This window comes from Gopherus evgoodei, chromosome 12 (assembly GCF_007399415.2).
Source record: "Gopherus evgoodei ecotype Sinaloan lineage chromosome 12, rGopEvg1_v1.p, whole genome shotgun sequence".
Lineage (NCBI taxonomy): Eukaryota > Metazoa > Chordata > Testudines > Testudinidae > Gopherus > Gopherus evgoodei.
In genome coordinates this window covers 11,043,033-11,060,787 of record NC_044333.1, presented here as the reverse complement: position 1 = coordinate 11,060,787, position 17,755 = coordinate 11,043,033, and the positions used below count along the sequence as shown (strand labels likewise).

General features: G+C 41.8%; 1 protein-coding gene across 1 annotated transcript in view; it reads left to right on the top strand.

The window, feature by feature from the left end:
- Positions 1-697: 697 nt before the first annotated feature.
- The window catches only part of PLA2G15 (phospholipase A2 group XV), a 32,019-nt gene continuing 14,961 nt past the window's right edge, over positions 698-17,755 (top strand). The window contains exons 1-2 of the mRNA XM_030581721.1: positions 698-912; positions 15,116-15,272. Coding sequence (XP_030437581.1) covers positions 774-912; positions 15,116-15,272 — 296 coding nt within the window. The 5' untranslated portion in view covers positions 698-773. The remainder of the gene's footprint in view (positions 913-15,115; positions 15,273-17,755) is intronic.

The following is a 17,755-nucleotide window of genomic DNA, read 5'->3' as shown; positions in this document are numbered from 1 at the left end:
ATTTGCCAATGACATCTCCTTCCATGTGTGATGGGTTTTTTGGTTAACCTCCCTCAGAGCTATCCCGAACCTAACTGTTCTTCTTCCATGTTCAATATCCACTGCAGTCTCTGTGAAGGCCAACGTCTGGTGAACCTTGACAGACCTTGTGCGGTAGCTACAGCAATGAATAACCAGGTAAGTTTTGAAGTTTACAATGTAAACGGTGCTGTCAAAATTGCACTGGCCATGAGGTGCAGGACAGAAGGGTGGGGCTGGTTCCTCTACTCCCAAATATTCCCCACCCTGTTTGGCATCTTTATTCCTGGTGTTATCTGCTCTGAAGTGTAAACAGCTCATGGAGGGGCCATCTCTTGTTATAAGCCTCTAAAACACCAGGCAGTGCAGGGAGCAGCTGTCTGTGGAGGTAATGGACCGTCCTGGGAGGCGGCCCGCCCAGCGCTCACAGGCCGGGGCTAGGGCCCCAGCCGGAGGCAAAGCGAGGGCGGGCAGGCGCTTGGCTCGGCCTGCGATTGGACCTCTCTTGGGGAGGGGGAAGGGAACCTGTGTGAATCAGCCTCTCTGCGCTCGGCGGGTAGCGCCTGGCAAAGGGGTAGGGGCGCCGTGTCCCCGCTGATTGGCTGGGTGGGATCGGGGCGTTGATTGGCTGGGTGAGTCCGTTTTCGTGGCCGCACCGGCTGCGCCGCGCGCCGCTTCAGTAGGTTCTGGTACCGGCTGCGCGGAGGGGTCCGTGCTGGTGTCCTCGCGCTCCCCCCGTCCCTGCGGCTCGCGGCATGAGCTGGGGAGATGGGGCCGGCCTCTTGCTGCTGCTGCTCCTCGCCCCCGACGGCAGCTGCCTGCCGGGCCCCCCGGCGCGCCAGCAGGGCGGGGGCAGCGCCTCCCCCAGACCCCCGGGGCCGCCCGTCGTGCTGAGTAAGAGCGGGAGCTGGGGGCTGGGTACAGGGGGCTTAGGGCGAAGTGGGGGGGAAGGTTGTGGGCCAGGGACTGGGTACAGGGGCTGAGAGAGGCTGGGGGGGGGGAGGTTGTGGGCCAGGGACTGGGTACAGGGGCTGAGAGAGGCTGGGGGGGGGAAGGTTGTGGGCCGGGGGCTGGGCACAGGGGCTGAGAGAGGCTGGGGGGGAGGAGGTTGTGGGCCAGGGACTGGGTACAGGGGTTGAGAGAGGCTGGGGAGGGGGGAGGTTGTGGGCCGGGGGCTGGGTACAGGGGCTGAGAGAGGCTGGGGGGGGGAGGTTGTGGGCCGGGGGCTGGGTACAGGGGCTGAGAGAGGCTGGGGGGGGGGAAGGTTGTGGGCCGGGGACTGGGTACAGGGGCTGAGAGAGGCTGGGGGGGCGGAGGTTGTGGGCCAGGGACTGGGTACAGGGGCTGAGAGAGGCTGGGGGGGGGAGGTTATGGGCCGGGGGCTGGGTACAGGGGCTGAGAGAGGCTGGGGGGGGGGAGGGAAGGTTGTGGGCTAGGGACTGGGTACAGGGGCTGAGAGAGGCTGGGGGGGGAAGGTTGTGGGCCGGGGGCTAGGTACAGGGGCTGAGAGAGGCTGGGGGGGCACTCGGTACAGGGGGCTGAGGAGGAAGGCTGGGGGGGGAAATGTTGTGGGCAGGGGGCTGGTGGCGCAGTGGGGGTGGAAGGTTGGGGCCGGGGACTGGGTACAGAGGCTGGGGGGGCACTCGGTACAGCAGGCTGGGGGGGAAGGTTGAGGGGGTGCTGCAGACAAGTCCTGGGGATGGAGAGAGGGGTGGAAGGTTGTCTGGGGTTGTCAGGTTAGTTCAGACGGTCCAGGCTTAATTAATGGTTTATTAGTGAATCTCCATTGTGTCTTGTCCTTTACTTCTTTGGTCAGGCAGCCAGTGCTGCTTGTAGGATGGCACTGCATGCAAGTCACCTGTGTTAAGTGTAAACACTTGGTTTGCAGGGCTGCTCTGAGTTAGGCCTTGTGTAGACCAGGGCTTAAGGGGTAATGTTCGTAAATATAAACAAACACACTTTAAAAGTATCTCAGACAAGGCACACTGCCTTGGGGCAGCCTAGGCTTTAATATAGACAGTGTGCCTTGTCTATATTAGGCTTTTGAAACTTTTTTTTGGCTAATGCTTGTTAATTTCATATCTTTAAATTCTGCCCTAGACCAGGCTTTACTGTGCTTAACTGAACATATTTAGATGCATATCGGCGGACTTGCAGTATAGTTGAAATGATCTCAGAAGTGAAAACTACAGCTGTGGTGTGTAATTCACGATACATAGGACCGGACTGCATTGAAAATTTTTCCAGTTAAACTGCTGATGTTATACGTTCCTGGGTGGACACTAATTCTGGAGTAAGAGCATCCACATTGAGGAGTTACAGCAGGGGAATAAGAGGGGCTTTTTTCAGTGTATTTTAAGCTGCTTCTGAAGCAGCATAAAGTAAACTGGCAAAAAGCAGTTTCATAGCGAAAAGTGTGTCTGCACAGGGAGTTATAGTGTTATAACTAGCAGTTTAAATTTGCACCTAATTTTATATTTGACCTGCCCCACTTCTTGTTTACATTATTGTGAACATGCCAAAACTGGGGTGTCCTTTTGTGTGTTTCCTAATATGTAGTGATATTTTCTAGGCTTAATGATTCTTCTTAAGTAGCAGAGAATTAAATAGGAGACAGTGATTCTGGCCATCTGAAAAAGTTGGGGCACATTTTCCCCCTCCTTCATTTTTCTCCTCTCTTTATGCATTTCAAAACAGTGACTGAAAATTTTACGAGACCTACTAACCAAAAGGTTAAACCACTAGTCAGGAGCCAAAGCAGAGGATGCATGGGGTGGCTCATTCAGTTCACATGTAGACTGTCTTCTCAATCATATGGGTTGGGAATTTTTCTTAAAATGTAAATGTGTATGCGGCTGAAGTTGATTTTTAAACCCCTCCATTTACCAGAGCAGGCTTCCCAGTTGTCAGTGGCATGTGGGCCATTAGATTTTTTCAAACCCTAAATCAATTTAAGTCATGTTAACAAGGAAAAACTCTCTTTCCTCAAATTTTTATTCAAGTTGAAACTTGTTCTTGAGAGAAGGGAATTATAAATCCAAAAAGAGGATGGTGGAGGAATCTGGCTTCACAGTTGTTAGAAAGTAACATTAATAATTCTACTTCATCACACAACCCAGAAAATTCATAGCTGCTTGTTGCAGCAGCAAATGGGTTACAAGTCCTGTGCTAATAAGCAATAAAAACCTTGAGGCAGAATTTCTTGGGTAAATATTTGGTGTCAGTTTAAAAAAAAAATGAACAAGTCTAATTGTTTGAATATTGTTTCACTTCATTTAAAACAGTTGTCAGGCATGTTTGCTCCTGAAACTTCCCAGTGCATATGCACACATTGGTGTCTATTGGAATAGAAATTGTAAAACATACTTTATGTATTAAATAGAGATATATTTGTTCTTGATTCTGATACATGCACCTACAAGCAGTATATTCTGCATTTTCAGTATGCAAATAATGCTGATGCTTTTAACAAATTATTTCCAGAGAAAAAAGCTGGGAAGAGTTTTTATTGGCTTGCCATAGATGTCAAGGTCTATTTTGATTTACACAGATTAGTTGGTTATAATGCTGCTGGTCAGAATTATTAATATTCCTTCGCTGCACACATTCTGGAAAAATGTATGTTGCACATTAGTTTAGATAGTATCAGAGGGGTAGCCGTGTTAGTTTGGATCTGTAAAAGCAGCAAAGAATCCTGTGGCACCTTATAGACTAACAGACGTTTTGGAGCATGAGCTCTTGTGGGTGAATACGTGCATCTGACGAGGTGGGTATTCACCCACGAAAGCTCATGCTCCAAAACATCTGTTAGTCTATAAGGTGCCACAGGATTCTTTTCTGCTTTTATTAGTTTAGATAGTAACTTAGCTGCTCAATGGATTGTATTGCTATGAAGATACCGTTACAGCTTTTAAGTAGATATCTGGACGACTTGGCTAGGATGGTATAAATAGGTGGTGGTGGGAAAAGTTTAGCACCCCAGTTTGCTGTAATGTGCTAAACTCATGAAATAAGTGCAAGCAAAGCAATTTGCTGTGAGCCATGTTCGTGAAGATTAGGAAGAGGCTTTTTTCCTCATCTACCGCAATTCTTCCTTTTTTTTTTTTTTAATAACACTGAATCTTGGCAATAAGCTTTGTTACTTACATTCCAGTGCAAGTTTCTCCATGATAAAGCTGACAGCGTAATAACCACTGATCCAAATCAGACTCCAGCCACATAAGAAGTAAATGAGATTGGGTAACAATCATGTGATAAACAGATGTTGTTGTCCATGGGACTGTAATGTTGTTACAATGTTGAAACAGTTATGGGTATACAAATTCATCAAGCTTGGTAAAGGAATATTCCTTAATTTATAAGATCTTGTTTCTTTTGTGAGAAGATTGTAGCAGAGATTCAGTTGCTGAACATGATTTGGCAGGTGGGAGAGGAGGTTTAAAAAAAAAAAAAAGAAAGTTAAAGCTCTTCTCTACATAATCAGAATGAGTTGTCAGCCAGCATTTGTAAAATTAATAACTTGTCTTGACTGTGTCTCTGTTCTAATCTATTCCTTTGCTCCCTTTCTCCAGCAAGCTTCTCATCCCATTTGCCACATGCCTGGTACAATCCTCAGGAAATAGAAGTAACCACCTTCTAACCTCCCACCATTAAAACAAAATGGCTAAAATTCCACATGTTTTATGATGATATGCAATTGTTTCTTATTGTCTGTATATCATAGAATTATAGAACTGGAAGGGACCTTGAGAATTCATCTAGTTCAGACCCCTGCACTCAAGGCAAGGACTAAGTATTATCTAGACCATCCCCGACAGGTGTTTATCAAAGCTGCTCTTAAAAATCCCCAGTGATTGAGATTCCACCACCTTTCTAGGCAATTTATTCCAATACTTAACCACTCTGACAGTTAAGAAGTTTTTCCTAATGTCCAACCTAACCCACCCTTGCTGCAATTTAATCCCATTGCTTTTTGTCCTATCCTCAGTTTAAGAACAAAAATTTTTCTCCCTCCTCCTTGTAACAACCTTTTATGTACTTGAAAGCTGTTGTGTCCCCTCTGTCTTCTCTTTTCCAGACTAAATAAACCCAATTTTTTCAATCTTCCCTCATAGGTCATGTTTTCTAGACTTGAATCATTTTTGTTGCTCTTCGCTGGACTTTATAAGTGTACAGTCTATGCCATATGTGAAAGGATACTAGGTTTTTCAGGGTTGGGACCTATTTTGCATAGCTCACTCTGGTAAAATACTATGCGTTATTTTTGGAGCATCAGAAATGCTATGTGCTTTGGAAAAACACCTGTCCAAAAGAGCTTAGTCTAAATTCAACATGATGTAGCAAGTGAAGGTTATAAACAAAGGACAAGGAAGGTGACTATAGAATCCTAGAAATATAGAACTGGAAGGGACCTCGAGAAGTCATTTAGGCCAGTCTCTGATACTGAGGTAAAACCAAGTGTTATCTAGACCAGTGGCTCTCAGCCATTCCAGATTGTATCCCTTTCAGGAGTCTGATTTATCTTGTGTACCCCAGGTTTCACCTTGCTTACAAAATCAGACAAAAATACAAAAGTGCCACAGCACACTATTACTGAAAAATTGCTTACTTTCTCAGTTTGCTTCTATGAAATTTTAGTTTGCATTGACTTCACTAGTGCTTTTTATGTCGCTTGTTGTAAAACTGGCAATATCTAGATAAGTTGAGGTACTCCTTGGAAGACCTCTCTGTACCTCCAGTGGTATGCGTACCCCTGGCTGAGAACCATTGATCCATGACAAGTATTTGTAGGCTTTTAAGGACAGATTAGAAAGACTTCCTGTTAGGATAGTTAAGCACTGGAACCAACTATCTAGGGAGGTTGTGGAATCTCCATCATTTTCTAATGTTTAACCTAAATCTCTCGTTGCAATTTAAGACCACTGCTTCTTGTCCTATGTTCAGTGGTTATGGAGAACAGTTTACCACCCTTCTCTTTGCAACAACCTTTTATGTACTTGAAGAATGTTACGTCCTCGCTCATTTGTCTGTTCTCAAGACTAAGCAAGCTTTTTTTTTTGCCGGTCTTTCCTCGTGGGTCATGTTTTCTAGAACATTGACCATACTTGTTGGGTTTCCTCTGAACTTTCTCCATCTTTCCTGGAGTCTGATGCCCAGAACTGGACACAATACTCCAGTTGAGGCCTTATCAGTGCTGAGTAGAGTGGAATAATTACTACTTGTCTTGTTTACAACACGCCTGCTAATACATCTAAGAATGATGTTCACTTTTTTTGGCAACAGTATTGTATTGTTGGTTGTTTAGTTTGGGATCCACTATAGCCCCAGATCCTTTTCTGCAGTACTCCTTCCTAAGCAGTTATTTGCACTTTGTATTTGTGAAATTGATTATTCCTCCTTAAGTGTAATACTTTGCATTTGTCATTATTGAACTTATAAGTGTCCTCTGCCATTATCCACATTTTTCTATGAAGATATTGAATAGAACTGAATGCAGGACTGATCCCAGCAGGAACCTACTTGATATGCCCTCTAGCTTGATTGGGAACTGTTGATAACTATTTTGAGTACAGTTTTCCAACCAGTCATGCACCCACCTTATGGTACTTTTGTCTATGCTACATTTCTTTAGTCTGAGATGGTCATGTGAGGCAGTATCAGAAGCCTTACTAATGTCAAGATATGCCACTTACTGCTTCACCCCCTCCTTAAGGCTTGTTACCCTGTCAAAGAAAGGTTGGTTTGATATGATTTGTTCTTGACAGATCTGAATTGACTGTTAACTGCCTTACTTTCTTCTAGGTGCTTACAAACCGATTATTTGCTCTATTATCTTTCTGGTACCAAAGCTAAGCTGCATGGTCTATATTTCCCTCAGTTGTCCTTATTCCCATGATAATTCTCTTGGTAATTCTGTAAAGGATGTATACATCTTGATTCCAGTTAACCTATCATTACCTTTCTTTTTATTCTCATTTTGCATAGGTGACATGGCAAAAATGAGCTTTTAGAGGTGATTTCAGTGAAACAAAGGAGATGGCTAGGAAGTAAGATTTGGTGAGGACATAACAAGAATCAGAGGCAACATGGAGGAAGTCATGGAAATGTTTTGAAGGAGGTGGTGAAAAGTGGAATTAAAATTGGAATTGTTGGAGTGTAGTAGGCGAAAAGGAAACTAACTCAAGGTATAGGCTGGGGCTATGTAATGAAGGGCTACATAGATGTGCGATGGCTTTGTATTCCAGTTCAGAGCAGGGCATATATTGATTGACTTGCTTTCTTAGCCTTTCCTTTATGCACTTGTTTTCACCATATATATTGTGGGAGATTTGTTACTCTTGTAGCTTTATGGTAAGTGTGGTCATGTAAATTCACATTCATTAGTAACTTTGGGCCACTAAGTTTTTGAATGATGTAACTCGCAAAATTATGGGTTTTAAACTTTTTGTTGTTCATAGTTGTGGGAAATTATAGGGGAAATAGGTGGAGTGTCTGAAAATAGTTATTTAATGACAGTAGAAGTTGATTCAAAAGTTAGTTTTATAACTGTTAAAACACACATTGTCAACATCATGTCAAAATATGCAGAGTAAATATCCTTAAATCAGAGTTCTCAAGAAGCATTTTTCTTATCTATAAATTTTTATAGATGAAAATATTTTTTGAGTTATGAAATCAGCGTTTACTGACAGTTATCAATAAAAATCTAACCCTTCTAAGCTGACTTGTGAACTGTGATACTTTGTACTGCTTTTGACATAATTTTGCCTTATTGTCATGGACCATGTTTAAAGGACACTGTCAATGTGAAAATTATTTTCTAAAAACTTTCTGTTCATGATTGCTACAAGTAACACTGAAGAGTACTGTAACTGAAAGAAATGAAAGGGTGAAGAAAACTAATTTCAGTTTTACAGCACTTTGTGTATGGTTTCACTGTTTCCCTGCATAGTTTACTCTTTTGATGAAAAGATCCTTGCTAACATCAACAGGGGAGCAGAAAAAATTTCTACTTTTTTCAAAAAGGAATTGAAGAAACTTCAGAGCACACTGTTTAAATGGTACTCTATCAGAAATTGGCTTTTTTTAAAATTAGCCTAATTAAATAAGAGAATCAAGCTGAAAGTATTCCTCTAAATTCTGTTTTGCTAGCTTTACCATATCTGTTGTAGGCTACTGTGTCATACCTTTTGAATGGCTCTCCTTTTATTTGACAGTCACTCATTTTAGACTCAAAGTTACTGGTGTTCCACAGAAACCTTGTGTGTCCTCATTTTTTTTGTTGAAAACTACTTGTATAAGAAATAAAGAATTGTGAAATTGTCGCTATAGAGTTGTTTACACTAAAACAGAGTATATCACATCCTTTGAAGTTTCTTGCATGAATAATTGTCCCTGATTTTGGATCTTGACACATGAAGGGTGACTTATTGTGGTGTTTCCCTATCTCTTTCTGGTTTCTTCTCCTTGCTTTTTCTGTGATCCTTCACTGGGAAAAAAGGTTTGCTATCAGCACATGCTGACTAAGGGCAGCATATTGCTATACTAGTATAGAAAAAGCAAGTTGTGGTTTGAATGCAAGTTTGCTGGTTGAGAAACTCGATGGTATTAGACTAGGCCTGTAAGGGATAGTAAGTAGCATTTCAAATCATATTAGCTAACTCAGTCTTTGAAAGCACCTGTATCTTTTATTTAGACAGACGCTTAGTTTTACAGTCTAAGCATAATCCTAGACAATAGTGCATTCTAGCCAAGTCATTTACTGGCCATGCCTTAGTTAACCTGTATGAAAATTGTAGCTTAACCCCCTCCAAAATACAAGAAGTTGTAAGGGGAGTTTTATTCACCTGGAATTACAAACAGGATCAAAATAAGTCCTTTGTAATTTATTGCAACCTTATCTCCTCTACAATAAAACACATCTGTAGAACCAAGTCTGGATTCTTGGTGGTTCAACTCTAAAAACAGCTGTCTGCTGCTTGAATAACAGAAGCATTGTGTGACCTTTTTTTTTTTTTTGCCCTGCTGGTCCTAATAATAAAACAAGCATTTTCTGTGGTAAACTGGTTTGGGGTGTACAAAGTGGCTTTAATGAGCCCTCCTCCTTGGAGAACTATGGCAAGTTACTCACATAAGTTCTTATGGAAAACTGAGTATAGTACAGTAAAGGAAGGACAGCTTCCTGGAATAACATTCATATAAAAGTCCCAACTTCTGATCTGCAAACTGATTCATGGACGTGATAGTGCTTTGGCTAACCACACTAACAGGCACTGAGAAGAAATTGCTACTGTGGGCAAACTGGGCTGGTTGGCTTATGCCCCAAGCCATGTGCTTTTATGTTTGTTACATTTTTATCTAATATAATTGGTTATCTCTTGCTGCATAAATATCACTTTGTTCTTGTCTAACGAGAAGGTAAAGAGGAGCATCTGATTTTCTTTCTCTTTGAGGTATTTTATATATTCATTATGGCATCTCTCATTTTCTTGTCTGTAGTCCTAATCTTATGTCTTTTCTCAGAGGGCAGTCAGAAAATTAGAGAAGCCTTTGAAATACACCTCTACAGATATAACGCGGTAAAGCAGTGCTCCGGCGGGGCTGCGCATTCTGGCAGATCAAAGCAAGTTTGATATAACGCGGTTTCACCTATAACGTAGTAAGATTTTTTTTTTTGGCTCCTGAGGACAGCGTTATATCTGGGTAGAGGTGTATCAGTCTTAAGATCCCATCTTAACTAGCACTTTCACATTTCCTAAAACTTTACCTGTGCATTCTTTTTTGTTAATAAAGTATTTGTTTTGGACATGCAGACTTAAAAAATTTTAAGCTTTATATAACCTTTCCAGTGAAAAAAGTTAGAAATCGCATTTGTAAATGCAAGAATATAAGGTATGACAAATAAAACCATTGGGTAAAAAATTTACCTTTTTATAGAAGTCTGTTTGGAGTCATTTTACTTTTCCCAGGTGGTCTGAAACCTAAAGGAAATGCTTCTGTCAACTACTATCAAATCTTCTTGTGAAAATGTCAAAAAATTATTGGTTTTCTTCTGCAGAGCTTATCATTGTATGGTTGATTCCTGCTGATTGCTTTCTACTTCATAGTCTCCCATTCAAAATGCAGCTAATGCTCTTGTAACCAAAACTTAAACCATTAATACTCTTCAGCTATGTTGGTAAAGGATTGTAAATCTGACTTTTTTTTAATCCAAAAATTTATCTAAATTAGCATTGCTGGCTTTGTGTACGTTCTAACTTCCCCATGAATCTTCTCACAAGATTTCTTTTGCAAATTGATGTCTATATTTGTAAAATTTTAGTTGTGAGCATATAGTGATGAAACTGCTTCATTGCCAATATGGAGACCTTTTAGATTTCTCTTTAATTTGGAGAAAAGCTGTCCCAAAATTGTCCTGGTTCTACCTCATTACTAGTTTTCATATTTACTAACTTGGCAGCTGTTCCCTGATGCACACGTGTGTGTATGGGCTCCAGTCTTCAAACTGCAACGTGTAGTGTCTCAGGGTTGTGGAAATTGTGCCTTCACTGTTAGTTGGAATGACTTTAAAATTTTATCAGCCTTCGACTTTGCTAGTTCTCTACTTTATGCATCCATACCCTAATTTAAAAGATTTCACAGTAGTCAGCAGGCAGTTTTTTCTTGTCTTCTACGTTGTCAGACACTGTGGAACACGATGACATTTCTGTTCAATAACATCAGTAGTGAATATTATAACCAACCTAGTTAGGTTTTTGTAGTAAGGGTGTCGTCTTCTCTTCCGTAGTCACAAGTGAAACTTCTGTACAACTTACATTAACACAGTGAAGCTAGTAATTAAATGTCTAATTTGTTCCTTCATCCTCTGAATTGTGGCCCTTGCTAATCTGTGCAGAAGTGTGACTGTTGAGCTGCTCTTTAGAAACAATCATTCCCTAATATCTCTCACCCATATCCAGGCTTCCAAACAGTACCTTTCGCTGAAAGAGCTTCTTTTTAAAAAGAAGCCAAAACTTTGAGTGAGAATAAGTATCAAATACCTGTCTATTTTGTTTTGCACTGGAAAATACCATATCATCTTGGCAGGCCTGCCACTGAAACTGACCAGCCATGAGTAACTAACCTAAATATAGATATGTTTTTGTGCTTCTTTCTAGTGAAGACCTTTGGTGCAGCAGCCAAAAAAGCACGAGATTGTGGAATAACATGTGGCCAGTTAGTTCTATAAGCAGAGACTTAAACAGCAGTTTATGGGGGTCTGAGTTTGAACTTCAGTACTTCTTGAACATTATCATTTTTCAAGTGTGTGATGCAGTGCTATAACACCCTACTACTGATGATTGCTACACTTTCCACTATATTAGTTTTTGAAATAACCCAAAATTCAATTTCATTTAGAGAGTGTGTGTGTGTGGTTGGGGGGTGTGTGTGTGTGTGTGTGTGTGTGTGTGTCAGGTCTAATGAGAGATGGGGAAGTTAATAGAGAAATACAGAGTAAAACATTTGAGACAACAGATCCAAATTCTTTCCCCCCCTTCCTACACCTTCTTGACAGAATAGGCTAGGGCAGTGGTTCTCAACCTATTAATGTGTTATGTGGCCCTCAGGTTGAGAACCACAGCACCCTCCCCCACAGTTTGCTATGACAAGGAGCGGAGCCCTGGACATGGAACTGGGAAGCTAGGACCCAGACCCTGACCCGGGCAGCCTAATGCCTGAGGGTGTTGTGGCACCCCTAGTTCCCAGTGTCCCACTGCCCAAGTGCCCCCTTCCCCACAAACCTGCCCAGAGACTCTCTCTTCTGCCTCTGCCTCCCCCCGCCCCCCCGGTGTCAGCAGCCCTCTGCTGGCAGGAGCCCTCCAGCAGGTTTCCAGATGCTGTCTCCCCCTCAGCCAGCCCCATTCCCATTCAGATCAGAGCAGCAAGTTTGCTGGCCATGGGTTGAGAACTGCTGGGCTAGGGGAACAGACTTGCTTACTGTCTTGCATACCCAACTGAAGTTCTTTATCACTGGTGACTTTGAGATACCTTTAGGAATCTATTTTAAACTATATATGTACCCCAAAATTTTCACAGAAAAGAACTGGAGGGTGGTGGTGAGGAGGAGGAGGAGGTGGTGGCGAGAGTTTAAATTTCTCCACATCCTAGTATGAGATGGTGGTTTGCTCTCAGTAGGCCAGCTTAAAGTAGGAGCTCTTTTTATCTATCTCAACACTTATTCCTGGGTCATCACTCTCTTTCAGCACTTTACAAGAAAGTAAAACAAGTGACTTGCACATGCAGAGTGCTGCTCCAGTCTAGCACTTTAGCAGAGTGAGCTTCTTAGAAGGTTTAATTAATGAAGGAAAAATAAAATAATGCTATAAATTAACATGCCCTAAGATTCAATACAAATTGCTGAACCATTGCTATTTCCGCTATTTCAAAGCCCCGTTCCTTAACATGTCTAACCCAAAGATACAGAAGTCAAGAAATAGATATGCAGCTGTTTATTGACTAGAGACAGTGCCAGAACTTATATTTGCTCTTATAATTGAAGTTCCAGCTCTGCCTTGTTGCCTGGAAGCTATGTAACCTGTTCTATCTAATTTTTGCTGCTGTTTGTGAAAACTTAAGTTCCGAGGCTGTTTTCAGAAGCCTTCAGGCAAGTTCTGCCAATTTATTGCAGCAAGCTGTGCATGACCTTGCTTTTATTATAAGTTTGTTTTAAACAGATTATATGGCTGTCTTCACTTGGCTATACATGGTTCCCTGTTAGTCTACCGAGATGGGAAACCAATTATTTCCGAGTGTTTTCCAAAAGTAGGAAAAAGTATGTGTATACTTGAAAAATCTTTTACTGTTTTATTATTTTAGAGGTGTGAATTCTTGGAAAGGAGTATGTGGGGAGAGTACTGTGTAAAAAAATTGTGTGGGTTGATGTACCACCTGTTAGCCTTTGGAGGAAACTTGGCAGCACACAGTTAATATTTTTTGGATAACAGGACACTATAAATAGTAAAATCCTATGTTTTGATTGATTAGATGAGTTTGATTTTTTTCACTCCTCAAAACTAAACTCTGCAGTCCTGCATTTAAAAGTCTCAAGATCCAGGTGTACATGCTGGAAAGTATACAGCTACACACATGCTAAATGGACTGCTGCACCACTAGCTGGTAATCTGCGAAACCCACTTACACTTGGAAGCTCAGTTTCAGTCACAGTAAATGCACATGCATTTTTACTTGTGGTCCTGCGCTTTTTTTTTTTTGTAAAAGTGTCCCTAATTGTTTTAACTTCATTTGCATGATGGTAAGAGGGGGAATAGAAAGTGGATTGGGAAGAGTGTAGAAGGGAAATTTCAGAATGTTCATTTTTTGAGTCAAAAAAGTTTCATGATGACTGTTGAGCAAACCCACTACTGCTTTTGGAGTTGGAATATTATTTGGTTGACTTTGCCACACCTTTCTCTTTGCAAGTCTTTTTTTTAAATTGTTATATAGGTGGAAGTTAATCCATATTGGTCTTTGATTTGTCTGTTGTCGTAAGCTGTTCTAGAGCAAAATCTGATTAGTTTTTGTCTTTTCACCTGAAGTGCTTGAGACAGCCATATGGCCAGTCAGAATTAGAACAGCAGTGAATCTGACAAGTGTAGTAAAATGGAATGAATTAAGTCTAGTAGGAACTTGCTGTTGCAGCACATGGCCTGTTATGTCTCCAGCAAAAAAAGGCAAATTCAGTAAATTTAAAATAGCGCTGGGTAGTTATAATATTCATTGGCTTGGGTTCTCCAAGAGAGCAAATAACCTCTCTTGCAGAGTAAGACACACTGGAAAGTAGTAATGTAATTCTGCCTGAACTGAGTCTCAGAGCTTTTTTTAGTTGCTCAATATCTTGCTTGTTTTTAGTCATCTTTGTGCAAGTCTTGGCACTAATGGTTGACAAATGCATACGAAGGCTGACAGTTTTCTGTGTTGGAGAGAATAATAAATTGCAAAAAAAGGTTAAAAATAGTAGCCCATCTGCATGCTGACTAGGGATAGATACTATAACGTTAGTGTCAGATCATAACATCCGTTCTAAAACCTGGATGCAAAGGAGAAGGGATATATGTGCAGATTAGTGAACTATAACCCGACTAAATGAAATGAGGCTGTTATGCCAGCAGATACAAAGTACTGAAAATAAAGCTCTAATAATGAAGTGTAAAAAAAAACACACAACAATCCACATTCATTTTTCTGTGGGTAGTGGTGAAAATCTTAAATAAGAAATTGTCACCAGTTAGTGTTGCAGTATTCTGAAGGAAAAAATTCTGTCTTCCAAAAGCTGTTGGATTACTCTCTACGGGACACAGAGGTTTTTTGATAAAGCTTCGATACAATCTGCTTGTGATGCTCCTGTTTTAAGATAACATCCCTCCCCCCAAATTCTAATAGGTTGGTGAGGCACGTTTTGCCGTTACAAAAGCCCCAACTTTTTTGTGTTCATCTATGTGTGTATGTGAATTCTGTTCTGTTCTTTCCTATAGTTTCAACCAATTTGCCTGGTACTGAAGTTAGGTTTACTGGCCTGGAATTCCGAGGATTGCCTCTGGAGCCTTTTTAAAAAATCACTCATATTGGCTATCCTTCAGTCATCTAGTACAGAGGCTTATTTAAATGATAGGTTACACACCACAGTTAGTGGTTCTGCAGTTTCATATTTGAGTTCCTTCAGAACTCATAGGTGAATACCATCTGGTCCTGGTGACTTCTTACTGCTTAATTTATAAATTTATTCAAAAACCTCTACTGACACCTCAGTCTGGGACAGTTCTTCAGATTTGTCACTTAAAAAGAATGGCTCAGGTTTGGGAATCTCCCTCACATCCTCAGCGGTCAAAATCAATGGAAAGAATTCATGTAGCTTCTCCGCACCAGCCCTGTCTTCCTATAATAACGCCTTTCATCCATTTACAAAATCTAGCAAGTATCTTTGCTGATGCAGTAATATAACTGTAGTCATACAGTGGTAGAGGAGCATAGAAAACAAGCATATATAATCACTAATTCAGTAACAGGTTTTTACTTGTAGTCTGATAGTAGTATATTTCTGCTTTTTATGTGTTTCTTGCAGTCCCAGGGGATTTGGGTAACCAGCTGGAAGCCAAATTGGACAAACCCACAGTGGTGCACTACCTTTGCTCCAAGAAGACAGACAGTTACTTTACACTCTGGCTGAACTTAGAATTGCTTCTGCCTGTCATCATTGACTGCTGGATAGACAATATCAGGTAGGACCACACCCCTGTCAGGAGAAATATTGAGTTCTTCAGATTTTTCCTGCACCCTTCCATCAGGCTCAAACACCTTACATAAATATATGCAATCTGTACATCTTTCTTCCAATTCAGGAGTAGCAAGAAGATTTTTTCACTAGATGTTTGGGTGGCATGTAGGGGGAGGGGAAGCCTTAGGTAGGATAATGGGATAAAAGTGAGGAATCTTCAGGTTGCATATCAAGAAAAGTCTCCTTTAAGTGCCTTTGTTCTAAAAAAACGGCATAACTCTACTGTCCCATAGGCTCTAAAGAATTCAACATTTGCAATGAAGGTTCTTGAAAAAGAAACCTACAACTGGCAATTAAAATACCAAACCTGCTTCATTCGAATAGTTTTAAATATCTGTATATGGCATTAGTGTCTTCCCTTATTAAACTTCTAACTACTACTAGGTATACAAAACTATATACCAAATCAAAATCCCCAGCTAGTAGGTGTTAACTTCTTGTATAGTGCAGTACTATAAAAATACTACACTAGCACATTTCTAGCTGTTGTCTATGTACTGGACTTGAAAGGTGCTGGACTCGGCAAAAATCCATAACTTGGTTCCCTGGGTTGGTAGATGGATTGCCCATGTCGGGGATGGCATTTTAACATTATTACAAGCCCACATTTTAGCCAGTGGACTTTCAGAAATGTTCTTCTGCTAATGAAATGAATCTGATGTTTTAAATGCAACTTAAAAGCACCTCAGCATAATTTTTCTCAATCCTCTTCTCTGCCTCAGGCAGAAGCCTCTGTAAACAAGGCATCTTACACCATGTCCTGAATGTCTCAATTGTGTCTAAGAGAAGCAACTTCTAGAGCTGAAGGGTTTTCAGGGAGTGTCTGGTCTCCAGGTCAAAATGCTCAAATCTAGGAAATCTTAGAGCACCTCTGTTGTCTTGGCAGGATGTAGGGAAAGGCCAGCCAAGACCCAAACCATATAGGAATTTCTGGATTGATGTCAGCACCTTCTGTTGCATGTGGAAACCGACAGGAAGCTATTTATTCTCTGTGGCTAATGCTGGGGAGGATGGGGCAAGTGGGGCAATTTGCCCAGGGCCCTGCTGGGGCCCTCATGAGAGTTTTCAGGAACCCCCATGAGAGTTGTTGGCAGGTCTTTGGTGGCAGGTCCTTCAGTGCCGCTGAACACACCTGGATCGAGTGAAGGACCTGCTGCCAAAGACCCGGAACTTCTTCTGCTCTGGGTCTTCGATGTCAATTCAGCAGTGAGGGCTCCTGCCACTCCAGGTCTTTGTCAGCAGTTCGGCGGTGGGTCCTTCACTCGCTCCGGGACTCACTGCCGAAGGGCCCCGAAGACCCAGAGTGGAAGGACCCCCGCCACCGAAGACCTCAGGCCCCTTGAATCCTCTTGGCAGCCCTGGCTAATGCTACCAAGTAGGTAGGCATTTACAGTCACTTGATAGTCGTAGGTAGAGTGCCTTGCAATACTCCAGTATGGAAGTCATAAAGTCTAAGACCTACACTAGGGAAATTGACCAGATGAAAGACATTTTTGGCCATAGTCACTTGAAGCCCCTAAATGAGGATCTGAAAGCATCCCCAACAAACTAATTTTGCCCCTTTCTGCCCACTGGAAGAGTCAGGATCCAATATTTTACAATATCCCTTTCAGTTAAAAATAGCCCAACACTAAATACTTTCCTTTTGAATGTAAAATATATAGTTTCGATGGCCCTTTTCCAGGGGCCAGCAACCTTTCAGAAGCGGTGTGCCGAGTCTTCATTTAGTCACTCTAATTTAAGGTTTCACGTGCCAGTAATACATTTTAACGTTTTTAGAAAGTCTTTCTATAAGTATAATATATAACAACTATTGTTGTATGTAAAGTAAATAAGGTTTTAAAAATGTTTAAGAAGCTTCATTTAAAATTAAATTAAAATGCAGAGCCCCCTAGACCAGTGGCCAGGACTGGGGCAGTGCGATTGCTGCTGAAAATCGGCTCGCATGCCACCTTTGGCACGCATGCCATAGGTTGCCTACCCCTGCCTATTCCCTTGTAGTGTATGCATTAACACCTTTTGGACACAAAAATGGCCCCCTTTAGGGCTTATCCACACTGGACTTTTTTTTTTTTTTTACCTTCAAGGGATGACTCCTACAAGTGGGGAGTGTGCACAACAGAGGTTACAAATGTGTTAAGTATTTTTTACCTCCAAGATAATCTAGTGTACACACCCTGAGGGTGTCTTTTTTCACTGCTGAATTCACTGGGCTTTTACATGAGTGTTAACCCCTCCTTCCCCACTAAAATCCTTTAACCCAGTGGTTTTCAAACTTTTTTCTGGCAACCCAGGTGAAGAATATTGTTGATGCCCATGACCCAACAGAGCTGCGGATGAGGGGTTTGGGGTGGGGGAGGGGCTCAGCCCTGGGGCAAAGGGTTGGGGTGCAGGGTGAGGGCTGTGGATGGGGCTGGGGATGAGGAG